Consider the following 26,280-nt stretch of genomic DNA (forward strand, 5'->3'; position numbering starts at 1 on the left):
CCCCCCCCCCCTGGGTCACTTGAGAAGGAACCGATAGGGCCATTCTTTTAACTCAAAAACTTTACTACAAAAGTACCAAAGAAAATTTCAGTCTGCTGAACTTCAGAGAAATTTATTTACAAAAATTAAATAATTATCTTCTATGAAAAGAGATCTCTAGAGTGTTTTCCCTTTAAAAAAAAGGTCCACATTATTCAAACGGAAGTTTCTAAACTCCCAGGCTGGCAGAGGCCTCCCTTCCCTTCGCGGGTGACCAGGCAGTGCCAGGGGAGCTGCGAAGGCGGCTGGGGCTGAACCTGCCCTGGGGGGTGGGGGGGGGAAGAGGAGGTTTGCTCTTCTGCATCTGAACCTTGTGCAACCCTTGAAGGAAACAGTTAGGAAACCAGAAGGGCCTTTTCAGAATCTGCTGCGGCTGCTTCTCTGCATCCTTTCTCCCATCACCAGAATAAGATAATTTTTTTGGTGCAGACGGTGATCCCAGCAAGATGCTCCTTCAAGTCAGGGGGGCCCTTCTGTGCCCCAAGCCCCCGTGCTGCTCCTCTCGAGCGAGGAGGAGGAGGAGGAAGAGGAAGCCTCTGTTCTACTGCCCTTTCTGCAGAACGGGTCGTGTGCCGGCCTGCCTGTGCTTCTCCCTGGGCATGGGTGGGGGTGGGGGAAGGCCGACTTCACCTGGTCAAACCAAGCCGGCATCTTTGGCCATGTTGCAGAAGACGCCCCTGCTCTCGATGAGGTCAGCAGGAGCCCCGCACTCCACGATCCTGCCTCTCTCCAGGACGATCACCCTAAATGGACAACCGCCCCATCCGTCACCGTCTTCCTTGCCCCGCACGAGGGCCGCCCCGTGCCAACCCCTGCCAGTGGCCCTCCACCCCTGGCGCCTTACCGCGTGTAGTCCATGATGGTGTTCAAACGGTGCGCGATGGTCAGGACCGTGCAGCCCTCAAACTGAGTCCGGATCGTCGACTGGATGAGGCTGTCCGTCTCCAGGTCCACGGCGGCCGTGGCTTCGTCCAAAACCAGGATTTTGGATTTCCGCAGCAGGGCCCGGGCAAGGCACACCAGCTGCCGTTGACCCACGCTTGAAGACAGAAAGGGCAACGTTAGACGCCAAAGGACCAGCGTGCTGGATCCTCCTTTTGAGTGGAACAGGGATTTTCTAAGCGAGAGAGGCTGTGTGTGTCCTTGTGCCTGTTGCCCAGACACAAGCAGAGATAAGGCCGTGTCTGTGTGTTTGTGTGTGTCTGTGTGTGCGCGTGCGTGCAAAGCCTGGCTTCTGTTTATCTCAAAACCGACTTTCCACAGCTGCTCCTAAAAGGGTGGAGCTGTTTCTTCCTGCATCTGCTGGACTCTGATCATTTCGGCTGCAATGCTCGGCTCAGGCTGGCATTTTCTGGGCAGAAACTGCCCCAGATTACAGCCCGCGTCAGAAGCCAATTTCCTTGAATACCTAAGACATCCATTCCTTTTGCAAGAAGGCTGCAGGCAGAAAAGGGCAGCTTCACTTCTCTCTGCCCCCCCCCTTGCAATTACAGAAAGAGGAAGAAAAAAAAAACAGAAAAAGATCCAGAGGAAAAAAGGAACATCAAAGAAGAAAGAGAACTAATTATATTAACGCGTTCTTTGTTATTCCACTGAAAGTATTAAATGTACAAGGACTATATCAGTTCAGTGTGTGACCATAACAACACGATTAGGAGAACACAACTATCTCCAAGGCCTCTGAGTCAGCCTGTCCTTGAGTTGATGACTAACCAGGCAAACTCTGGAGGAGGAGGAGGGGGGGCGCCCCTCAGGAAAGAGAACCAAGCAGGTAAACGCCAGGCACAGTTTTCCTCCTGGCAGTTGTGTTAAGACAAGGCTGAACATCTCTCGGGCCACCTGCTTCTTTCTTCGCGGGTTCCCAAACAGCCAGAATCACTCCTGATTCTTAAGCCTGTGAATCAGCCCCAGATGGACAGCTGGGCCCACGGCCAGAGACCGGCCAAGACCTCTCCAAAAGTGCGGAACTCCTGCAAAGCCAGTGATGCCTTCTGGGCAGTGCCAGTTTAACCAAGGGCTGGCAGAGCCATAGTTTAGAGGCAAAGAAGCTTCACAGAGCTCCGCGTCCTGCTCTTAAGCACCTGCCCAGCACGCAGCCCCCTTGTGCATGGCAAAAGCTCTCCCGCTGCCCTGCGCACCTGAGGTTCTCCCCGCCCTCCGAACACTCGTGCAGGAGCTTATTGGGCAGGGAGGAGACGAAGGCCTTCAGGTGAGCCAGCTCCAGCGACAGCCAGACGTCGTCGTCAGAATACTGGTCAAAGGGGTCCAGATTCATGCGTAAGGAGCCGGAAAACAGGATGGGATCCTAGGGAGGGAAGAGGAAGAGGAAGAGGAAGGGGGGGAAAGAGAGCCTGGCTGGTCGCCCTCGCAGCTCCTCCGCCGTTTCTCCCCCTTTCCAAAACGGCCTCCTGGGTGGGAAGCTTAAAATCTCCAGGGGGCCCTGAAGCTGCAAATGCCCCACAGAGGCACAAATGAGCTTTGCATTTTCCAGGGGCTCAAATCGAGTTCTCGGCTTGCATGCATTCAATCCCAGGCGATTCCCTTAAATGGGACTCCAGGGGTTTTTTTGGGGGGGGGGAAAGAGACCTTGCCGAGAAGGTCAGCCCCCCCCCCAGGCAGCCCCTACTGACCTGGGGGATGATGGTGATCTTGAAGCGAAGGTCGTGGAGCCCAATTTTGGCAATGTTGATCCCGTCAATGAGGATCTCTCCTTCCGCCGCCTCTTTGATCCGGAACAAGCCCAGCATGAGGGAGGACTTCCCGGCCCCCGTCCTTCCGACTATGCCCACCTGCCAAGGGCGGAGAGCAGAGAGAGAAGCCACTGCAAAGGGCCCAGACTTCCTCCCAAGAGGAGTTAAGCCCACTTGGGGGGATGGGTGGGCAGCCCCGGACGGACATCCAGGGGACCCCCCCAACCTCTGCAGGCAGAGACGGTTCTCCTGATGGACCCTGAAGGGGTCTCGCCATGCAGGCGGCATCTGTGCTGCTTCCCGGTGATCCAGATGAGCCCGGAAGGATCTCCTGCCTCCAGCAGCTCCTCTGCTGCCCCTCCCCCAGGGCCAGGGAGCCTCTCCCCTCCCGGCCTCCATCCTGAAGAGACACGGCTGCCTCCAACCCCCCAGGGCCGCCTGGAACTCACTTTCTCCCCTCCCTGGACCACGATGGAGATGTCCCGCAGCACAGGGTCCATGTCGCTCCGGTAGCGGAGGCTGTAACCCCGGAACTCCACCCGCCCTTCCTGAGGCCAGCCGGGCGGGGCAGCCGCTGGCGCAGAGGTCCACTCGGCCTGCGAGAGATGGGAATTGGGCTCATGCGCCCCAGCCGTAGCCCCGGGGGCCTTCCCAAGAACCTCCACTGGCTCCTCCTTTGGGCCCAACCCCCCTGCCCAGCACTCGGCCTCTCACCACCCACGGGAAGTTTTTTCTGGAGGGTGCAAAGACCGTAAGAGCCGATTCCCAGCAAATGGACCAAGGGGAACGATGCTTCCTCTCTTGGCCACCAGAGGGCGCTGCTGCTGTGCAAGTTGGGCGGCCGGGAGAAGGGACGCAGCCACTGTGGGCCCTTGGATGGACGGGACCCCTCCTCACGCTGAGAGCCCAGGGAGCCTCTGGTTTTGCTATGGAGACTTCTAAAGAGAGGACCCTGCCGATTGCAGGGGGTTCCTAAGCATTAGCCAAGTGGAACCTTCTTGTTTAGGGGCAGTCTATCCCATAGAACTATCTGCCAGGAAGCGAGAACAGAAGAGGCCTTTCTTCCTTGTGGACCCCAGAATTAGTGGGGGGCTTAGAATCTGTTCTATGAGAGGTTCCAGCATTTGAGCAGCTCCCTGAGGCTGCAACCCCCCCACCACCACCACCAAAGCTTCTCCTGGGAGAACCAGGAAGGCCAAGGCCGTCCTGTGCCAGGGATGCCCCTTCAGGGTTCTGGGCCCAAAGGAGAGAGGGGCGGCTGGGAGCAGAGACTGGCCTCTTTCTCCTTCTCCGAGTATTCCTTCACTCTTTCCACAGCTACAATGTTGGTCTCCATCTCGGAGGACATTCGGACCAGCCAGTTTAAGTAGGTGGTGATCTGCAAAGGAAGGACCCCCCTGGTCAACCCCCGAGGAATCTGAGCCCCTGCAGGGCAGAAGCAGGCGGCCCCTTTGGGAGACACCTCCGAGACAGCCGCCAGCAGGGCCGGGATTTAAGGTGAACGAGAGGTTGCAGGGGAGACCCCAGACCAGGGCAGGAGTGGTTCTCAGGGGCCAGAAAAACCAGGCCCTCCAGCCGGCCAGCCAATCCTAGGAGGAGCCCCCGTCTCTCCTGCGAGAGGCTTTGCCATTACATCCATTCTATCTATGCTTATAAAACCCCCCATTTTGCCACAATCCCTCCCAGGGCAGATGGTTCTCCCACCGGAGAAGGTCCGGCTCATGAAGAGGCTGAAACCACACAGGCCTCCCTGAAGCCGCCCTACCTGTAGCGAGTAGGAGATGGACAGGCCCACCAGCCCGGCACTCAGGCTGTGGCGAGCGATGACGGCAAACAGGGCTGCGAAAAGGACGATGCAGTTGCCCACCGACTCCAGCCGGACAGCCAGCCACCTGCGCAGGCCAGGGAGGGCGGGGTTAGAGGCGGGCAGGGAGCCTCCCTCCCTCCCTCCCGAGCGCTTCAGGGCTCCCTCGTCCTCCCCCAGCTGGATTACCGGTTGGCCACGATGCTGGGGTAGTAGGCCTTCTGGTTCTCGTCCACTTTCAGGTCGCTCTGCCTGATGAACCTCTTCTGCTCTCCGAAGGCACGGATGACGCTGACGCCCAGCAGGGTCTCGTTGAAGTGCGAGTAGATCGGGGAGCGGCTGACCGACTCCAGGCGCTTCAGCTGGCGCGAGGTGGCAACGTAGAAGCGCTGGGGAGGCACGAGAAGCGGAGGCCGTCAGAGGGGGCCCCGGGGCCAGGGAGGGAGCCCCAGGGCGGGCCCGTGTGTGGCCCCTACCTGCACGAAGAAGTAGATGAGGCCCAGGGGCGGGATGACCACGGCTACAATCGGCGTGGCCAGCAGGATGATGACGCAGGCGCCCAGCACGTTGAAGAGCGAGCCCATGAACATCTTGATGACCTGCGGCAGGGTGGAGTCAATGATGTCCATCTCCTTGGAGAAGCGGTTGACCAGGTTCCCGCTGGGCGTCTGCTCGAAAAAGCTCACTGGGCACCGCAGGACGTGGTGCAGCAGGTCGAGGTGGAGGCGGCGGGAAGCAAAGATGCCCCCCACGGAAACCGCCATGGAGTAGCCAAACACGGCCACGCCTGCAGGGAGGGAGAGGGCAAAGGGTGGGCCCGGCTGGAGCCGCCCAGGAAGGCCAACGCAGCCCAACCACGAGGTCTGGGTCACGGGGGGCCCAAGAGTCTTCTGGAAGATTCCAAAGGCTGCCCGCTGTCGCCCGTCCCCATGAAAGACGCTGCCCTGCCCGCTTCCCCTGCAGAGGGCGCCTTTGAGGGCACCAGCCGATGTGCCTCAGCTCTGCTTCCCAACCATAGAAATGCCCCACTCAGGGCAAAAGGCCACATGAAGCTGGCACAGACACCAGCTTTGGGCACCCAGCCCTGTGCCAGCTGTGAGGTTGCTGTCAGCCCAGGAACAGGATCAGGGCACCCAGGCGTCTCTTGATGGGCAGACTACTAAGCGCCTGGGGTGAAGACGGGAGAAGACGAGGCCAGCGCCTGGCACACAGCCCCCCCTCACCGCTCTTCTCCCGTCCCTTTCTCCCCAACACACCTTCCCTTTCAAGAGATGGCACAGATCTGTGCCTGCAAAATGCAGGATTCACCCCCTGGAAGAGGGGAGCCCTCCCTCCCCACGCAGGGACCCCGGGATTGTCCCCAGCTGCTGGCCAGAAGGAAGCAGGACCCCTGGGGGTGGGTGGGGGGTGAAGGGACAAACCTTGAGAGATTCCCAGGGCGCCATAGACCCCCAGGCGCATGTTGGTGTGCTGCTGCGTCCCATTGAGGACGGGGTCGTCTGTCCACAGGCTGAGCCAGTAGTTGGAGGCCAGGGAGGCCACGTGGTTGCAGAGGAAGAGGAAGAGGCTGAGGAAGGCGATGCCCAGCCCGATGGCCTTCATGTACTCCCAGTAGACGGTCGTCTTCACCTGCGACGCACAAGGCGGTCATCAGAGAGGAGGTCTGCCACGCCCCCAGGACCCTTCTGGCCCCCCCAGGCCCAGCAAGCTGCTGCCCAACCATATCACCCCCCTTCTTCTCTGGTGGCAGGAGGCTTGGGGCTCCCTGCTACTCCTGGATCCTGTTCCAACTCTTCCCCCCCCCCCCCCCGAATTCCCTCTGCCATTCTCTGCCCATCCCGGCTCCTTCCCTCCGCCCAGAGCAAGAGATGGCCACAGCTCCCACCGTCTCTCCTTCTGGGTCCCCCCCAAAAATCTGCTCTCAATCTGGGGGGGAGGCCTCCCCCGGCTGCCACTCTGCAGGCGCTCGGCCATGGCCGGTCAGAGGACAAAGGCAGTGGTGCCCTTTCCACCAGCCGGGCTCTCCCTGAGTGCCAACCTCCCTGCCCCGGGGGGAGGGGTGGGGGGGCTTGAGAAGGGGCCAAGGAAGACGGCATCCAGGCGGGCAGAGCGAGGGCAGCCCCTGCGTTGTCTCCGCCGGCCAGTTCACGATCTCCCAGTGGGGAAAGGCAAACAGACACGACCTTGGCGGCAGCAGTGAAGGGCTGAACCTGACCCTGGAGCCTGGCCTGGGGCCAGCCGTCCGAACGGCCGCCAGGAGCCTGGGCCAGCTGGAAGCCTTTTCCAGAAAGAACACAGCCAGTTCAACCCCCCCCCGAGTGGCTCCTGCAACTGTCAGGCGATTGTGATTTCTTCTCACAGGAGAGAACTGGGCCAAGTTGTTGTTGACACAAATACGGATAAAACCCTGAATAAAGGAATCCCTTTAATCCCTGGACCTAATCCCCAAATAAAGGGACCGTCGGCCCTCCGGGGGAGCCAAGAGAGCCACTGGATCCCCCTCAGGCACATCCACGCCCTCTGGAAAGAGAGCCTCTCTGCCAAACCCCCTCAGGCTCCGGCAGTGGAAGCCACTGAGCCCCCCCTCCGGCCCCCTCCCCTCCCCCCCACCCTCTCCAAGGCTGCTGCTGCTCCTCTTTTGGGGGCAGGAGTTGCTACGGCCAGACCCCAACTCCAAAGGGAGCCAGTTTCCCTGGGCTAAACGGGCGCCAAGGGGGAAGCCCCGGTGGGTGGTGGCTGGGGCCTCACTTTCCCCGTCTGCGCAGTGTCCGCTTCGGTTAATTTCCAGGTGTTCTTGCCGTCCGGCGTCTTCTGAGCCTGGGCCGGGCTGTTCTGCACCAGGGACTTCTCCGTGTCGCTGCTGTAGGTCGAGGAGCAGCTCAGCTGCCTGCAAGGCCCACATGCCATGCTTGAACCCCAGCCCAGAGCCCTCTGCCCATGCTCAGAGCAGCTCCCGCAGGCGCCCCCTCCCCCAGCCTCCAAGGCCCCCCGCCGTGTGGGCAAAGGCCTGGGATCGTGGCAGGGGACACCTGGCAGGGGCTGAGCACTCCGCCCTCCAAAGCATCAGAAGCCCCTGGGAAGCAGCCCACTGAAGGGGGCACCCCAGGGACTTCCCTGCATCCCCACCAGCAGGGAGGGCAGGAGAAACCGGGCTGATCAGGAAGTTCCTCCCTGTGCTGGAGCAGATTCTGCCTCCAGGACAAAGAAGACCCCCTCCCTTCCCCGTGAGACCCCTCAGCCAGCAACTGAAGGGCCCCAGGAGGGCTTGAGGCACCTGCCGATGCCAGGGAAGGAAGGGAGCAGCAAATGTGTGTGGGGGGGGGTTGTTGTTCCTAGCTTAGGTGAAACTCAAAGTCTCTGGGAAAAAGGTGCCCGGATGTGCCCCTCCCCCCCGAGGGCTGCTCCCCTTGCCCACCTCCTCACTTGGACCGAGTTTTCGCTGGCGAGGACCCCGTTCTCCAGCAGCTTCTCTTCCTTTGGGACCAGACCGGGGGTCTCTGCAGGAATTAAAAAGAGGGTTGGTGCACGAAACGGAAGGGCCAAAGCAAAGGAGAGATTCCCAATTAAATCCGCTACTATCTGGCCCTGTCCTCTACTCTGGACGGGGAGGGTCTGCGTCCCTGCAGGGATCTAAGAACTGAAGCTCTTCGCTTCCATCGACTCGCTGAAGGGGGATCCGGTGAGAATTTGGACAATTATTTTTTCTCCTAGCAAAGAATAGAAGTCATCAGAAATTGTTTTTTTGGGGGGGGGGATGGGAATTATCGAGCTTTTATTGCTGCAGGCTGCTTCCGCTGACTGCCGGCTGCCTGCAATTTGGCAGTTTGACTTCCACCAGGCTCAAGGTTGACTCAGCCTTCCGTCCTTCCGAGGTGGGTCAAATGAGGACCCCGATTGTTGGGGGGCAAGAGGCTGACTCTGTAAACCGCTTAGAGAGGGCTGTAAAATCACTGTGAAGCAGTATATAAGTCTAAGAGCTATTGCTATTGCTGTTGAGAATTTTAATAACTTCTCTCCACCCTCCTCCGTTCAAAATGCTTTTTACAAATCCAAAGGAAGAGGAGAACGAACAAAGAGAAGAAGAAGAAGGTGGTTTAAGCTAAGCTCTTCCCTCTTAAGCTATGCTGGCTTGTTGAAGGAGAGCAGAGTCTGCAAAGGGCAATTCAATCTGGGAGCCTCACGCAAGAGTTAAGCCAGCGACTTCCAGGGCTCCCTTCACCCCACCCACTTCCCACAATCAAGGAAAGTGGAATTTTTATTAGCTTTATAAACGCCCAATTAAGCAACTCTGTTTCCAGGGCGTTAGATGAACCCGCCTTGTTTCTGCAGTGCCAGCTGGCAAGCCCAGCAGCTGTTTGCCCAGCGGAGCAACGATTTGGGCAACAACAACACCTGAGTCCTGAAGGCTCTGCAGAAACCTGGGCAGTTTCAAGACCCACGAAAGGTTTGAGGGGGCAGCTCCAGCCCTTGACTGGCACTGAACCCAAGAATGAGGAGCAACCCAAATTACTTTTAGAGAAGCATCCAAACCACCACGGAGGTCCAATGAGCCGGTCAGGCCAGTCTTGGCAACTTCAAGACTCACAGAATTCCCCAGCGGACACTTAAAAGTTGCCAAGTCTGAAAACCCCGATTTAGGAACAAGACAGATTTTTTTTCCAACTCAATTTCTGACCAGCACAAGCTGGAAGCCCCTCCAGGGTTTGGCCCCTTCCCCTCCTCTTCGGCCTCGGAGTCCGCATGCTTAGGGCCCCCATTCACACACAACAAACCGAGCCGGCTTCTAATAACAAATACCCGTTCAACAACCGCTGGAAAAGGGCAGAGAAGGGACAGGCGAGCCGCCCCAGGAGGCACCGAGGGACGGAGAGGATGGAAGCTGTGCCTCCCAGCAACCCCGGTGGTCTTGCCCATCTCAGCAACCCCAGAGGCGGCAACGGGGCAGGGGAACAAGAGCACCCGTACAACAGTGGGAGACCAACATCGGCCACTGCCCGCTCCTTGCCTTCGCCAGCCGCACTGTGATCCGCCCCGGCGTACGTGCGCAGGAACTCCGCGAAGGCCCGGTCTTGCTTGAGAAGCTCTTGGTAGGACCCCATCTCCGATATTTTGCCTTCGGACAAGACGACGACGGTGTCCATCAGCGGCAGGTAGCTGACCCCGTGCGTCACCAGGATCCGGGTCTGGGGCACGAAGGGAGAGGGAAAACCAGGGAGGCTGGGGGACGGAGGGCCTTGCGGTGCCCACTGGAGGGAACCAGTGCAGCTTAAGAGCAAAGAGGCGGCAACAAGACCGGGGATGATGAGCCCCCCCCCTCTGCCCTTTGAGTTCCCAGAGGCTGCGGAAAGACCCCCCCCCCACCATCTCCCCCACACACCCACTTTGTGTCTCAGGAGGCCCTTCGGCCCAATGACTTTGTCGAAAATGTGCTTCCCGACGTGGGCATCCACGGCCGACAAGGGGTCGTCCAGCAGGTAAATGTCAGTGTCGGCATAGACGGCCCGGGCCAGGCTGACCCTCTGCTTCTGGCCGCCCGACAGGTTCACCCCCTGCGGGAGAGAGAGCAGCGCCCTCAGGGCCGGGCAGGAGCCGGAGCACCACAGAGGGGCTCCCCAGAAGGGGATGCGGGAGGGAAATGGCGCCACACAGAGATTTTAAGCTTTGGTCTGGCCAGAGGCGAGGGTGGTGCCGCCCCCCCCCCCAAGTACCTTCTCTCCAATCTCCGTCTGGTCTCCCGAAGGGAAGAGCTCCAGGTCGGGCAGCAACGCACAGGCCTCGAGCACCCGCTGGTAGAGCCCCCCGTTCAGCTCCCGCCCAAAGAGAATGTTCTCCATCAAGGTGGCGTTCTGGATCCAGGCTTGCTGGGGGACGAAAGCCACGGAGCCCTGCCAAGAGGAGACCCCCCCCCTTGAATTTCCCTTCCAGGGAGCCCACCGCTGGCCCCCCGCTGCTGCCCTGAGACCCCCACATTTGCCACCAGGGGAAGGCGGCTGCAGCCCCCCCAGGAAGCCCTGCAAGGGAATTCCCTTCGGCTGAAGGACATCATAGATGCCCCCCACCCCACCCTGGGGAAATGAGACCCTCCTCTATTTGCAAACCCGAGGAAAGGAGCCGCTCCAGTCAAGGCAGGGGGGGCCTCAGAGCTGCCCCTCCCTCTGCCAGACCACCCGATAAGCCCCCCAAGCTCTCCATCCGCCCATCTGGGGGGCACCTTGAGGGAGACGTGCCCCTCCTGCTTCTCCATTTCCCCCAGAAGAGCCGCCAGGAGGGAGGATTTGCCGCAGCCGACCTGCCCCACCACGGCCACCAGGGAGGCCTCCGGGATGGCCAAGTTGATGCTGCAAGAAGAGGAGTCGCCAGTTCAGCCTCGACCCCCGGAAGGGGGCAAAAGGGGGGAACCCTCCAGGGCCACCTCTGGGGGCCTGGCTGGAGAGCCAAAAGCCCAAGCCCCCGGGAGGGGCAAGGGGGGGGGCTTCCGGGTCTCACCTGCTCAGCACGGGGGGCTCCGTCCGTGACCAGCTGAAGGAGGCACTCCGCACGCTGACGCTGTTGCTGCCCGCTAGCCAGTGGCAAAAGGAAAGGCGCCCTTGAGCAGGACGGAAGTGGCCAAGGGCAGCGCCTGCCGGGGGGGGGACCCTCTGGCCCTCTCCAAGGGGCGCCTTTCTGGGCTCTCCCGCCCACCCTCCACCGCCAGGCCCCACAACTGGGAACCCTTGTGCAGAGGGCGCAGACGTTGGAAGATACCAATGAGCAATGCTGGATTTAATTGTGTGTGTGGGGGGAATCTGGCAGCTGCTCTCGAAACCGAGGGCCCCCTTGGCTGACGGTGCTCCACTCACCATTCCGGAGGTTCCCTCGGATGACATTGTCGGGGTCCAGCTCTTCATGGGACAGGAACACCCGGAGACGCTTCAGGGACACGCTGGCCTGGAGCCCAAGAGACAGGACCCTCCTGAGACTCGGCCCTGAGATTCTGGGGGCAACCGGGGGAGAGGGGGGGGCTGTGGGCTGCCCACCCCGGAACGGCAGAGCTGGGGGGGGACTGTGGAGATTGTCCAGTGCAGGACAGAGACCGTCTCTGCTTGAAGCCTCCAACCAAGGAGGACTCAGCCTGTCCTGCTGGTTGACACTCCCTCCCCCCCGAAAGCCCCCGCTGTCCCCTGGCCAGACCTGCTGCCCCCCCCCCCAAAGGGGCAGAGCCGGGAGACCCTCACTTGCACGATGCTGCTGACCACCATGGGGAGGATGTTGAGGGGGAAGCGGAGGATGTTGAAGAGGGCCAAGGACACGAAGGCCTTCTGGGCGTCCAGGATGTTCTTTTCCGAAACGGACACGTAAACGGCGAAGGTGGACAGAGCAACCTAGGGACAAGCAGGCCGGGCGGAGTCACACCTGGAGGGAGACGCACCTGCAGCTCCCGGGTGCTGGGGAGCCCCCGGAGGACCCTGAAAGTCTCACCAGGAACGGGGCGCAGACCCAGGTGAAGGTGCCGATGGCCGCCAGGTAGGCGGATTTCTTGAGGACCTTCAGCTCCTCCTGCCGGATCTCCAGCACTTTCCGCTTGAAGGCCAGCTCCCAGGCGTAGAGCTTCAGCACTCGGATCCCGTTCAGGATCTCGTTCATCAGCTTGATGCGGCTGTCCTTGCTCTTCATGTGGGCCACCTGCAACCGCCACGGGAGCCCGTCAGGACCCCCCTCGGGGGCACTCGGCCCACATCCCGGACTGACTGCAGCTGTGCAGCTCTGGGCTGGAGCCCCAGCGAGCCTGGCCCACAACCCCTGGGCCCCCCTGCCCGCACTCCGGTTCCCACAACCTCCACCCAGTTAACTCGGGTTCCGGGAGCCCATTTCCAGCCCCTCCAGGCGGCTCAGTCGGGGGATGGTGGGGCTTCACGGGGGTTTAATTGCTCTTGCATTGAAAAGGGAACAATTGAAAATTGGTATATATATATATATGTAGCGACTATTTAGAATATTTTGTTGAAAAATGAAGGAATAAGATTTCTGTTTGAATGTATGATGTACAAGGATAATAATGAACATAAGCATACCTGGTAGTCGATTGGTGGAATTTTGCATAATTGAAAATAGTGACATACAAATATAAATGGTTGGTAAAAAAAAAATTCTATCACATGGGGATTATATAAAGGCATACTGTTATCAAATAGACAATCAAGAATGTGAGGGAATTATGATTTATTGGGGGAAAAATAATACTAATTGTAATTGAACATATTCTGTACAATGAAAGTGAGGTATTTAGTTATACTAGATGAAAAATCTGAGATGGTAAATGTTATTCGAGAACATGGATGTTAAAACACCTGTAACCAAACGACAGGCTGTATGTGATGATGTTATTTTTTGTTTTTCTGTTGTTTTTTATTGTTGTGTGTATGTGTTGTCTATGTCAGTGTTTCCCAACCTTGGCAACTTGAAGATGTCCGGACTTCAACTCCCAGAATTCCCCAGCAGTGGTTAGGACAGTGTTTCTCAACCTTGTCAACTTGAAGATGTCTGGACTTCAACTCCCAGAATTCCCCAGCAGTGGTTAGGACAGTGTTTCTCAACCTTGTCAACTTGAAGATGTCTGGACTTCAACTCCCAGAATTCCCCAGCCAGCATTCCAGACATCTTCAAGTTGACAAGGTTGAGAAACACTGTCCTAACCACTGCTGGGGAATTCTGGGAGTTGAAGTCCGGACATCTTCAAGTTGCCAAGGTTGGGAAACACTGGTCTATGTAATAAAAATAAAAATTTATATTAAAAGAAAAGAAAAGGGGAGGCCAAAGGGCAGCTCTGACCAGTCCCAGCCAGCGTCTCCCAACGGCAGCAACTTTCCCGCGAGTGGACGTCAACTGCTGGCCGAGGAATTCTGGGAGTTGAAGTCCAGCCACCTTAAAGGTGCCGAGGTTGAGAAGAGGGCAACCCCAGCCCCTCCCGCCCACCATGGCCGAGCCCATTTGGCCGCCCCAGCAGGGCCCCCACCTGGTAGGTCTTGGTCTTCATCGCTATCACCGCATTCACAGGCACGAGGAGCAGCATGACGGCCACGCCAGCCAACACGGAAGGGCCCAGATTCTGGGGAGACCATTGGAGGCGCCTCAGTTCTCACGATCTGGAGAGGCCTCGCAGGGTGTGAGCAATACCCCCCCCCTCCCCCCCCCGGGCCTCAGGGAGCCCCTTCCCGCCTACCTGCCACAGCAAGTAGAGAGCCAGCATCACTTGGAGGGGGGCCGACCACACCATGTTGATGTAGGTTGCCAGGTCCATGAAGCGCTGGGCATCCACCGACATCAGGTTGACGATCTCGCCCACCGTGGAGGTCTTCCGGGCCGAATTGGTGATGACCAGGGCCTTGGAAGCAGAGGAGAAGGGGGTGGGATTGAGCATCAAGGGAGCCCCCTCAGCAAGAATGAGTCCCCAGGACAAACCGAGAACCCGGAAGCCTCCGGTGGATTGAGAGCTGGAGGCGAAAGAAGCCTCAGGAAGGCAGCCTGGGGGTTTTCATCCCCTCGCCCTTCTCTCTTGTGTGGGGGGGTGTGGGGGGGCGCAGGGACTGGGGCAAGTAAGTGACATTTCCCCCTAAGTAAGTTTTACTACCTTTTCAGCACAGTTAACATTAACCATGATTTAGGGCTTGGATATCGTGGGATTTCCCCATCTCCAGGCCAGGGAAGGGGCAGGAGAGAGCCAGGATCACAAGCCGGGTCTCCCTTTGGGGAGGTGCCAATGGAGCCCATCACGGGCAGCGGAGCGAGAGGGCGATGCCCACAGAGCCTTTCGCAAAAGGTCACCAGGGGCTTTTGTGATTAACGAATTGCCAGCTCTGCCCCCAGCGATTTGGGGCAAGCCGCGTCCACCCAATGCACCCCACCCCACCCCGGTGCCTGTTTCAGGAATGGCGCCTTCCAAAGACTCTGCTAATGAGGCAGGGAGGGAAACGTCCCTTTGTCCCCAGGAGCCTCCTGCCCCACAGGCTCTCCCTTCCTGCCTTTCTTCTCTCAGCAGACATGCAGCTGCCCCCCCCCCCTGCTTCAGGGGTGACCGTTGCGCAAAGGAGGGGTCGTCTCTGGCTGCGGCTCCCAGTCCCCTTGTCCAGTCAGAGACGGAGGAGGCCCCACCCCGGCCAGAAGGCAACCGCCGTCCCCCCCACCTTCCGGTAGATGGCCCCGATGACGGCCGTCTTGAGCCTCATCCCCGTCACAAAGCAGATGTGGAAGTACTGGTGCAGGACCAGCGTCTGCAGGCCGGCCGTGAAGAAGAGGAGGCCGGTGTAGAGGAAGCCCTGCCAGCTGGGGGCGCTCTTGTCGTTGACAAAGTTAATGAGCCGCCTAGGAAGGAGAAAACGGAGACGGCGTTGCAGGAAGGAAGGACTGGCCGGCCCAAACACCCCCCACCCACCCACCCCAAAGGCCGGGAGACCACAGGGGGCTCTTGGGACAAAGACAGAGACCCCTGCGAGGTTCAAAGCAGCAGAGGAAGCCCAACCGAAAACATCAAAGGCCAGAGAAGGGGAGGGGAGGGGGGTGCGATGGCTGGGACGCCGGGCTCAGCCGCCTGAAGTCCCGGAGGGAGTTTGCCACCCAGGAGGAGCCCTGCAAGGGAGCAGCCAAGCCCTCCAAGGGCAGGGAGGGAGGGAGGGAGGGGGGGTCTGCCACCCACTTCAGGAGCTCCGGCCCCGTGAACATCATGAGGTCGTGGAAGGCCTTGAAGAGGAAGCTCATCAGGAAGTAGGGCCCGAAGGTCTTGTAGAGCACCCGGGTGAGCGAGGGCTCCTGGGCCTTTGAAGGGGGCTCCAGGATCAGGGCCTCCGCCTCTTCCGCCCCCTCGGAGCTGGCCGGCTTCTTGGGCGAGTAGCGCATGGGGGGGCTCAGGAGCCTGCGGAGAGAGAAAGGGGCCGGTATGGGGGCCTCTTTGGGATCACGACCCAAACACCTGCTCAGGTCACCAAAGCCGGATTGTGGGGCTTCCCCCCCTTGGGATCAGGGCCCTCCCCCAGCACCCCCACACTTCTGGCCAGAACCACCAGCCAGGATGGGAGTTGCAGCTCAGCGCACCCCAAAAGCATCAGCCAGGGAAAGCAGCCACAAGACGGTTTGTGCTGTGGGGGGACAAAGGACCCCCCACTTAGCGCTGGAAGGCCCACGGGGGCTCCTGATCATCACCCACTTAATTTAAGGCCCCCAAACCAAATGAGCCACTCCCGCCTCCCACGCTTGCCTTCTCTGAGAAAGGAGGGGCACTAAAGGGAACAAAGAAAACACTTTTGTGCAGGTGTGAGTAGTGTCGCACAAAAGGGGTCCTCCTGGAAAAGCCCCCCCCCCCCCGGTCTTCAAAGCCAGGCCGAGCACTAACAGCCTCCGGGAGAAACACGCACTTCCTGGCCCGGGCGTACTCCCGGGCCCAGTGGGCAGCCAAGCCGGGCACCACCTCCTCCGACGTGTCTTCCTTGTTCAGAGACCATAAATCCTTGGCTTCCAGCGGCTGCCGGTACCCGTGAATCATCAGCCTGAGGGGAAGAGGACGTTTCGGCCTCAGAGTCACACGGAAGGGGTCCTCTGCCCCAGGGCCCTCCCAGGGGAACTGCACTGTGGCCCCGCAAAACACCCCATGGATCCACTAGCTGGGGAATTCTGGGAGTTGAAGTCCGGACATCTTCAAGTGGCCAAGGTTGAGAAACACTGCACTAGGCCACGGACCGAAGGGCTTCTCCGGCCTGGCACCCTTCAGGTAAGCAGGACTACAACCTCCAGAATCCCCAGCCGTCATGGCCCGTGGGCAGGTGCCGTCCCCTCTCAGCTGCAAGGCTTCCGACCGGAGAATCCAGAGGTTGAAGTCTATGGAAATATCTGTTTTCTTACCCAGAGATCCACCAAAACGTGATCTTGGACAGGAAGGAAGCCCCGGATTCCGGGCAGGGATTCTGTGGGGAGGGAAGGGATTCAGCTGGTTACTGAGGGTCACTTGGCTTCTAACGGCCTCCTCCAGGCAGCTGCGGGGTGGAGGGCAAGCAAGAAGCGGGGCAGCCGTGCCCACACATCGCCAGCTCAGCTGCCGCAGAGCCCACTTAGAGCAGAGCCAGTTTCAGGGTTCAGCCCCTTCAACGGGATCGAAAGACGTAACTGGTTCCCCCCATGAAGCAGAAAGTGGGCGATCCCAAGCTGACAAGGAAGGAGGGGGGGTGCCCTGTGTGGCCTTGGGGACAAATTCTGCCCGCAATTGGTTTATTGTTATGGTGGATCCCAGCAGGTTCCCCCTTCAGCCGGTTATTCAGCTCCTGCCTGGTTTGGCAGGTACGGCTGGAGCTCATGAACTCTCCGAGGCCACCAACTGCACCGCACTCTAAAAACAGCCCACAGCTGGGAGCAGAATTAGGGGTTCAAGGCCACAGTCCAAGAGGTTGTGCAAGGAGATGGCCAGACCCTCCTCCTGCCTTTCTGAAGCACTCGCCCTCCCCAAATACTCCCAATGGAATAAGAGCCGAGGTGGCGCGTGACCCGTCAAAACTGCGCCTGACTAAACCGCATCGCTGACGTCATCAACAGGGCGACAACAGCCAGCGTGGAGAAAGAAGGGCGCTTTAAATAGCGCTTTGAAAGCAAGCCGATTCAACTTAAGGTAAGGGTTAGGGTTAGGGTTAGGGGTTAATTTTAGGTTTAGGGTTTACAGCGTGCTTCTGTCTCCGCGCTGTTGTCGCCCTTTTGATGACATCAGCGACGTGGTTTAGTCGGGCATGGTTCAGTCAAGCGCGGTTTTGTCGGTGAACCGAGGTGGCGCAGTGGTTAGAGTGCAGTACTGCAGGCCACTTCAGCTGATTGCTATCTGCAGTTCAGCGGTTCTAATCTCACCGGCTCAAGGTTGACTCAGCCTTCCATCCTTCCGAGGTGGGTAAAATGAGGACCCGGATTGTTGTTGGGGGCGATATGCTGACTCTGTAAACCGCTTAGAGAGGGCTGAAAGCCCCATGAAGCGGTATATAAGTCTAACTGCTATTGCTATTGCTAATGGGAGGAAGAGATCACATTTGCACCAAACAACTTTAAATCTCCCGACTCTTCCCCAAAATCCTCTCTCTGATTTGGGAACCTCATTCCTGGCAATACAAAACTTTGACTATTTGCACAAACGCAAAGGGACGGGACAACCTTTTGAAAAACAAACAACAGACCGAAACCGTAGCCAACAATTGACGTGCAGGAAATTCAGGCAACCGGAGCTGAACAAGCGGTTGCAAACAGTTAAAAGTTGTTTACATGCAATTGAGCAGAAGATTAAAAAGAGTTTCGTTAAGCAAACACATTAAATACCCAAGTATGACTCATCCAGCCAATTGCCGCGATAACGCTTACCGGGCCACGAATGTTTTCGGAGAATAAAGGTGGGCGTTCTGGGAAACAGGACAGAATAAACTGGATTAGCACCAAAGCGAAGTAGATGTAGAAAGTGGTATAGCGAAAGACGTCTATTTCCGCATCCTGGGGAGGAAAATAAGAATATGCCACTTAGGGAGATTTGTGGAATTGCCCTGGGAATATCAGCGCCTTTTCCCCCAATAAGAGAATTCAAGGTTGTCCAAAGAGTAAACTTTGGTTGAAGTTGCCCAGGCGCTAAATTCATCGAGGGGGACTCACTGCTACGAGATGCACATTGTGCTTGCTTCACCTCACTGAGCGTTTCGTTTTGAAAAGCCCACAGCAAAGTCTTCGAGTGATCACCAAGAAACACCAGCTCTGGCCACGGGGTGGGCAGAGGGGTCCTTCTTCCCAGAGAATGGGTCAGCTCAAAGGGAAGCCTGGTCAGTCTCAAATAAAACCCCAAGGGGTCAATTTCCAGCCTCTGAAGCCACAAGACCCCTGAGCATTAACCCCAGCCTCACTCGTTCAGCTGCCCCTCCATCTCGCCAAGGATTCTGCCCACAAGAAGCTGGCACTCACCGGGCACAAGGCGTGCATGGTTTTGGATCTGAATACGATGACTGCACACAGGAACGCAATCAGCCAGAAAAGGAGCATAACCCCCGAGGACTGGGCTCCTTTGATCCTCTCGTACTGTATCAAAAACGTGGCAAGCAGCTACAGAGGGGGAAGTCAAAAGGACAGACTGTTACCACCTGAGAGGGCTCCGGGATCACAGCTGCTCACTCCGCTCTGGAACTGGAACAGGCGAGGTCTGAGATTCGCTTCCCAGGGTGAGGGCAACGCAGCCGCCATCAGCCACGCAGACGGCTGCAAGGGAAAAAGTCTGACGGATAAAATGCGCGAAGCCCAACAACCCGACTTACTCACCATTGTGATGCCCACAATGGTAGGGCTGATTAAAAAAACTGGAGCTTGAACAACGTGGTGATTTCTTTCCCAGAAAGAGTAGAAAAGGTCTGTCCAGCAGACGAGCCACAGGAAGAGGCCCAAGGCCTGCAAAAGAAGAGAGGACGGGCTCTTCCTCTGGGCAAATCCCTCCTCCCAAACAAGGACCCAGGAGGCCCCCAGAAGGGCAGGCAAGAAAAGGCTGAAAACCGCCATTCAAGTCACTCTGTCCCCCAATTCCCCTGCGCAACGCAGTCTCACAGGAGAGGCCCCTCTCTGCAGGGTTCCAAGCCGGGGGGGGGGGTTGTACGCCAAAGAAGCCCCTCCAGCACCCACCCACCTACCCCCCACCCCCCAAGCACGAGGGCAGCAATGGTGAAACCTTTTTGGCTTGCGTGCCATAAGCGGGGGGAGTGCAGGGGGGTTATGTGTGGGCGGTCCACAGCCATAATGCAATGCGCAACACACACCCCAGCACACATGCGTGCATGACAGGTGCTTCTCCCCCCCATTTGTTTTCATGCTTTTTTCGCCCTCCCCAGGCTCAAGAGGCTTTATAGGAGCCTGGGGAGGGCAAAAAACAACCCTACGAGCAAACCGGAAGTCACTTCCGGGTTGTTTGTAGGGCCGATTTTAGCCCTCCGGAGCGTTCAGGAGCCCTCAGGAGGCTTCCCCAAAGGCTCCGGAGGACAATAAAGGACCCTACGGTCCTCCCGGAGCCTTCAGGGAAGCCTCCGGAGGGCTTAAACCAGCCCTATGAGCAAACCGGAAGTCCATTCCCAAATTTCCGGTCTGCCCATAGGGCCGTTTTTTTGTGCTCCGGAGGCTTCAGGGGACTCAGCTTGCCCGCGTGGCGCGTGCCAAGAGGGACCAGGGGGCGGAGCCACAGGGCTGGGAGGTTGCAAAGGGCCCCGACTCACCGTTTTGGCTTTGTTGAGGTGAGACATTTGGATGTAGCCCCGGTCATGGCGGCGGAGGTAGGCGAAGTAGATGGGGAAGCCCAGCCAGAGGTAAACGCAGGGGGTCCAGGCAAGGACAGTGATCTGGAAGCAGGGAGTGAAGTCCGGGCGCTCCGTGTACCACGTCACGTTCCAGTCCTGCGGAAGGAAAAGCAGAGCCATCAGGGAGCAGAGGCCAGGCTGGCTCCCCGGTTTCCCTCTCTCATCGGGCACTGATTTTGCCTACATTTCTGGAAGCAGCATTTCAATTACGCCCCTCCAGCTGGGAATGGAAATCTCTTGGGCCCCAACATGAACGGGAGACTCATGTGGCAGCCTTGAAGTCTGCCTTGTTCCAGAACCCCCAGCCTACTGGGGGGGGGGCTCCTGCCTGGAGGGTCAGTCAAGGGTCTCTCCGACTCTCTTCGGCTCTTTGGGGATTTCCCAAAGAAATCCCCCTGAACCAGAGAATCGCAGCTCCCCCAACGCCTGGGCGACTCCATAGGTGCAGATCCTGCAGGGAAAAGCCTCTTTCAGAGGGCCAGGCGGTAGCCCCCCCCCCACTACTGCATGAGGGGAGGGGAAAAGCCTTTGGGGGGGAGGACGCCTCCTTGTTGCCTCTGTTCAAAAGCACCACCTGCATTTGGGACCCTCCCACTTCTTTCTCCCTTTTCTTTGCAGCCATCCCAAAAATGCGGTAAGAAGATTAGCTCCGCTCTTTCTCCAGAACCCCAGCAGAGAGATTAACAGCTATTTTTAATTGCCAACGGATCAGACCCTTTGGTGAAGAGCCCCGAGCCCTCCTGGGGGCCTTGTGTAAATCTTCGGCCGAAAAAATTGAGGCTGGTAGGCGTCAGAGCCAAATGTCCTTCAATGGAAGGAGAGGTACTTTAAAGATAGGCGAACCGGAGAAGGGATGAAGAGGAATGCCAAGGAACCTCGGCTCTGGGCACCGTGCGAAGGGAAGAAAGGCTGGCAAAATTCCGGCAGGCCCCGGGCTGTTGAACCCAGTTGTTTGCGTTCCAGCCCCGATTAGACTGGGTGTACGTTGTGGTCTTTTTAACTATATTTTTTTGTGTTTTTTAACTTCTATTTTAATTCTATTGTTATAAGCCGCCCGGAGTCCTCCGGGATTGGGCGGCCTATAAATTTATTAAACATGCAAACATTCAAAACCTCCTTTCTTGGAGCTCGGAGGAATCAACCACAAGAAGGAGAAAGTGCGTCACGCTGGCCGGCTTTTCGGGGATGACCTGAGGTGACTCGCTGAGCTTCCCAGCCGCCAAATTTAGCAAAGCATTTTGCACCCAGCTGCTCCTTGCCCTGCCCGGCTCCTGCTTCGGAGTTTAGGCAAAGATGAGTCAGCCGGGCCGCTCCCTCCGCCCACCCAGCCACACGCACCCAGCAGCCTTCATGCCCCAACCTGAGCACAACAAACCCACAGCAGAGCAAGTTGCTCCCCCAGCGACAGAGCCTGGCAGCGTCTTCTGAGTGCCAACAGCTCCGCAGCCCTTCCTGCGGGCCCCTCTGCCCCTGGATTACTGGGGGTGGGGTGGGGGGAGCTCCAAAGCCACAGGACAAGCAAACCAAACAGATTCTGCTGACTGCAGAGCTCTCTGGGGTCAAAAGGGAAACCCCTACAAAGCATCAGAGCCACTGACCATCTGGCCAACTCAATTCCGTTTTGAACTGGAGCCCCAAACATCCCAGGCCCAGAGACTGGCCGTTTGGCCTGGAATTGTTTTGCCTAAAACGCAGTAAACAAGTTGGTGCTCCTGTAATTCAACTCTGCTTGGCCGGTGCTCCGGTTTATTGAAGTACAGCATTTTGCAGACAAAACAAGTTTAGCTGTGAAAAATAAGCAGGAACATCCAGCCAAACTTTTAAAGCAGAAGCAGCAGCAGCAGATAAACGGGAAGCCTCATATTGACAATGTGCGATTGTGTGCCGTTTAACACTACAGGTGGCTACAAGCTGAGGACAGTCAACCTTTCTGGATCACTGATTATTTGACAACAAAGATCCTGTTTCTCTACCGCTGACTTTTAATACTGGGAGTTCACCTGCCACTCTGCAAACAAACCAACTGGCTTCCCGGGTGAGATTTCTCAGAATTTGAGACTCAGAACGTGACTGTTATTCATTTTTTTTCACACTGCAAAGCCAAGATTCTGCCATTGTTGGCACACTTCAGAAGCACGAAAGTATTCGCCTGGATACTTAAAAAATGAAACCATTTTTCCAAGCGAATCAGAGGCAGGGAGCTCAATCATTAGGGTGAGGCCAAGGAAACCAAAACACTCGAAAACCTGGGTTTTGTCCAGAAATCAACACCACATAATGATCCCTAATTTCCACAGGGACACAGCCTGCTGTATACAACCTTCAACAGGCTAAGGAAGAGAATTCTCTCCTGTCCCACGGCTGATAAATGGCTCTTGAGGGGAAAGTGGGCCCACGGGGGATGCGTCCCCTCAGCCAGACTCTCCCACTCAAGGTCCCAGGAAAGCCACTTTGGCCAAGAGGGATCCTGCTGCACTTAGATGGGGATCTGGGATCAGAGGAAAAGAGAGCGACTGAGCACTCGGGCAAGGAGAGCTCCCAAGCAGAAAACCTCCCTCCAAAGGCTTCGGTGATCCCTCAAGCCGTCTGGTCCCGTCTTGGACCAAGCCTGGCCTGGGGAGACTTTCTTTTTTTTTTAAATATGGTTTTTATTAAACATTACCTTTAAAAAACAGAAAAACACAATACAGCGACATAAATACAACGACATAAACAAGACAAATCATACATAGCAATATAAAGTAAAACATACAGATACAGATACCGTTTTAGACATACAACCCCCCCTCCCCCCCCCACGGTGACAGTCATTCACAGCCCAGTTTTTCTTTCTTTCCTCAATTATTAGATCTCTAAGCCACATCTTCTCATTGCAAGATTCAGGGATCTATTACAGTACTTATGTTAACTTTCCCCATTTTAAGTCCCTGCTGTTCTCCTAGTTGCCCACATATACCATAGGTTCCAGCTAAGATAATGTTCTGTTTCTCCTTTGTCCCTCAGCCAACCCGTCATTCTATCCATTTCTGCACATTCGTAGATCTTTTTAATTAATGCGTCTTCCGGTGGTATAGTGGTGGATTTCCAAAATTGTGCATAGGTTATTCTTGCGGCCACAATTATATGCAGGCTCAAATGCCATATTGAACTACTTATGTTATCTGGTTTGATGCTTAGTAACAGGTTCTCAGGTCTCCATTCAATGTTTGCCCCGGTAACCTCTTTTAACCATTTTTTAATCCTTTTCCAATATTTCGTGGCCTCAGTACAGGACCACCAAATATGGTAGAATGTGCCATCCTTTCTTCCACATTTCCAACACAATGGAGATAACCCAGGAAACATCTTAGCTAACCTCGTTGGGGGGAAGTGCCACCTATAAACCATCTTGTATATGTTTTCTTTGAATGCAGTGGATGTTGTAAGTTTAATGGTCTTACTCCATAGATCCCACCATTTGCCCATTTCAATTTCATAACCTAGGTTTCTCTCCCATACTGTTAGAAGGCTTTTGTCCATCTCTTCATTAGTATCGTGGCAGGTCAAAAATTGGTAGATCTTCGATAACATTTTTTTGTCTCCACCAAACATGATCTTATCTAGCCCCTGAGGGTTTGGGTAGATCCCGAAACGTGCCTTATCGCTTTTAAACCTGTTTCTAATCTGTAAATATTCCCACCATTCCAAATTCCTGCCCTGTTGCTCTAATTCCATCTTTGTTTTTATGTTGCCCTCTTCTGTCATAATATCTTTATATGTTATGTTTCTTGTCCAATTAAATAAACTCGGATGCGTTAAGGCTTCTAATGGTGCCAACCAACACGGAACCCTAAGATAATATTTTTTCCTCATTTTTTCCCAGACCCCCATCAAAATCTTCCGAATATAATGTCCAATGAAGTACCTATGGGGGGTGTCTCTTTCTTGCCAGAGGGAGGCATGCCATCCCTGGGGGAGGTCATGTCCCTCTATAGCCAATAGGCGCCTTCTATTCAGCATCACCCAATCTTTCACCCATGTCATGATTGCTGCGTTATAGTATGCTTCCCAGTTGGGTACTCCGAAGCCTCCCAGTTCTCTGCGTTTTTGTAAAGTTTGGGCTTTAATTCGTGCTTTCTTGCCTTGCCATATAAACTGTGTCACTATTGTCTCCAAGGATTTAAAAAAAATTTTGTCCAATTTAGTTGGTGCCGTTTGAAACAAAAACAAAAATTTTGGTAATACATAAGTCTTGACTGTCGCGATCCTGCCCATCAGAGACAATTGTTTGCTACTCCAATTAGTCATATCTTTGGATACCTGTTGTAGTAATTTCATATAGTTATCTACCTTGATAGAGGAACATCTCTCCGTCAGCCAAATTCCCAAATATTGTATTTTGTGGGCCATGTTGATCCCTAACAGGCTTTGTACTTCCCTTTTCTGGTTCAGAGTCATATTTTTAATTAGCAGTTTTGTCTTCTCTTTGTTTATACGTAGCCCCGCTATCCTACCGTACTCTTCTATTTTACATAAAAGTTGTATCCCAGACTCCATAGGGTCCTCCAGGATAAAGACAAGGTCGTCGGCGAAGGTGGCTGCCGGTTTGGGAGCAAGGACTGTTTTGTTAACTCTCCTGCCGTAAACAAACAGCGGGCACAATTCCCTGGCAACCATCTACTCCCCCGCTTCAAGCAGAGGGAATCCTTACAGGTCGAGACATGCGGGATGGTGAATGCCAGCTGCTTTCTGGGCCGTTGCAAAGGCCACCTGCAACGCCCACAGCAGCGGCTAACGGATGGGGGTGGGAAGCTGGGCATCGAGAGAACCAGCAGGGTGGCTGGCAAGACGCAACAGGTTTGCTGGAGGGGGAAATATGCAGCAGCGCATTCTCCGAGGGTGAAAACCAAGCAACTGGTCACCCAAACTTATATATTTATTGCACGGCTGCCTGCAAACTAAGTTTCTAACAGCTTAAAGGCCGACCTGGTTGGAAGCCAAGGAAGATGCCAGCCCCACGGGTGCCAGGAGAAGGGACTAGAGGAGCCGCCCTGGGTGGAGGCATCACCCAGCACTGTGGAGCACCTGCGTTGCCTGCAGGAGGGTCCAGGCTTGGTGCCCGCACCTGCCTAGAGGGCATCTAAGAGGCAGCAGGGAGAAGCCACCTTTCAGCCCCTGGCTCCCTTTCCAGGCTGGCTGAGAAAGGCTGGCATCTCAGCCGCTCCTTCAGCAGTGGGCGAGCAGGACACCACTGCCCGAGGGCACACCAGCGGCCTGCTTCTTCTGCACCCAACACGGGAACCGGGCTAAGCCTGCCCAGCGCCCAGCCCTCCAACTGGGGAGTGGCGAGCTAAGACACGGCCTCAGCCTTTGGCCTTCTCCTTCTCCCTTTGCAATTGAGGGCAGCCGACACCGGCGCAGCCTTGCCCAAGGCTCGGCCACCCACCGCCGCCGCTCAGCCCCCGCTCCTAGGGATGCCTCGGCTCCCCAGGAAGCCTCCCTGCGCTCTCCGCCTCACCGCGGCCAGGGGCCGCTGGGAAACCCTTCCCCTCCCTGGCAAAGCAGCCTGGTCGCCCGAGCGGTGCCCGAAAGCGGTTTTTCCGGCTCCTGCCGCGGCCTCGGCTGCCCGCCCGTTACACCAGCGCCTCTGCGGGGGAGGAAGGGCCGCGCTCCGCTCAGCCGCGCCACGGGACGGCCGGGCCCCGCAGTCGCCCCCGAGACAAGTCCACGCGCGGCGGCAGATCCTGCCCGGGCCGCCTCCCCCCGCGCCTCCCCCAGGCGGCCCAGCCGAGCAGAGCCGGGCGGGCGGGGGCTCCCAGGGGAGCGAGGCGTCCCTTCGCGCCGGAGCAAAACAAGTCCCGCTTAGCGCCAGCAGCAGCAGCAGCAGCCGCCCCTCCACCACCACCAGCACAGCGCTCCTCCCGCCCGGCGGCTCCCGGCGATGCCCTCGCGAAACGGCCGGTGCCGGCATCTGCCCGCGCGGCCGCTTCCCGCCTCCCCCTGCTCGCTCGCTCGAGGCAGCGCATCCCGGCCAGGAGAGCGCGCCTGGGCCGCCGCGTGGCCGGAGCCGCCGGGAGGCTTACCCAGAAGGGGCCGTCGCAGAGCCCGGGGGCGCCCATGGGGCCGGAGGGCGTCGGGCGGGGCGCACGCGCTGCTCCCGGGCGCTCAGCTCAGCACCGCCGGCAGCGCAGCCGATGGGCGGCAGGGCAGGAAGGGGGCGGGGCGGCGGCGGCGGGGGGGCGGGGCACTGGGTGGACGCGGAGGGCGGGGCGCCCGGGATGCCCGGCAGAGCCGCGGGGGGCGGGCGAGAGGCGCCTCTCTTCCCGGGGATTCCCCGGCCAGGGCCGTCCGCGGACAGCGGCAGGAGAACCCGCTTCGCCTGCGGGCGGGGCGCCCGGGACGGGCCCGCCTGGCTCAAAGGAAAAGCCGCCCCCGCCGGCTGCAGCCAAGCGACCCT

At 57.4% G+C, this 26,280-nt stretch overlaps 1 protein-coding gene across 2 annotated transcripts; it reads right to left on the reverse strand.

Annotated features, from left to right (window-relative positions):
- Positions 1-91: 91 nt before the first annotated feature.
- Positions 92-26,025, reverse strand: LOC106551513 (ATP binding cassette subfamily C member 1 (ABCC1 blood group)). 2 transcript variants are annotated; one of them, XM_087728968.1, is made up of 31 exons: positions 25,907-26,025; positions 19,764-19,940; positions 18,826-18,951; positions 18,475-18,612; positions 17,890-18,015; positions 16,402-16,463; positions 15,918-16,049; positions 15,203-15,418; positions 14,694-14,871; positions 13,733-13,894; positions 13,526-13,618; positions 11,992-12,195; positions 11,748-11,894; positions 11,373-11,460; positions 11,020-11,092; positions 10,745-10,871; positions 10,242-10,418; positions 9,915-10,082; positions 9,539-9,716; positions 7,949-8,030; positions 7,282-7,393; positions 5,955-6,162; positions 5,010-5,320; positions 4,723-4,922; positions 4,495-4,621; positions 4,006-4,107; positions 3,179-3,325; positions 2,670-2,828; positions 2,178-2,344; positions 884-1,078; positions 92-782 (listed from the first exon to the last, which is right to left on the reverse strand). In XM_087728968.1, exons 1-31 carry the CDS (start codon positions 25,940-25,942, stop codon positions 674-676), a joined length of 4,527 nt encoding a protein of 1,508 aa, XP_087585094.1. In that variant the 5' UTR covers positions 25,943-26,025; the 3' UTR covers positions 92-673. The 2 variants fall into 2 exon arrangements, with proteins under 2 accessions (XP_087585094.1, XP_087585093.1); XM_087728967.1 differs by having other exon boundaries at positions 7,282-7,420.
- Positions 26,026-26,280: the final 255 nt, after the last annotated feature.

The sequence above is a fragment of the Thamnophis sirtalis genome, unplaced genomic scaffold (assembly GCF_051295495.1).
Source record: "Thamnophis sirtalis isolate CommonGarterSnake01/CBP01778 unplaced genomic scaffold, rThaSir2_p1.2 scaffold_14, whole genome shotgun sequence".
Taxonomy (NCBI): domain Eukaryota; kingdom Metazoa; phylum Chordata; class Lepidosauria; order Squamata; family Natricidae; genus Thamnophis; species Thamnophis sirtalis.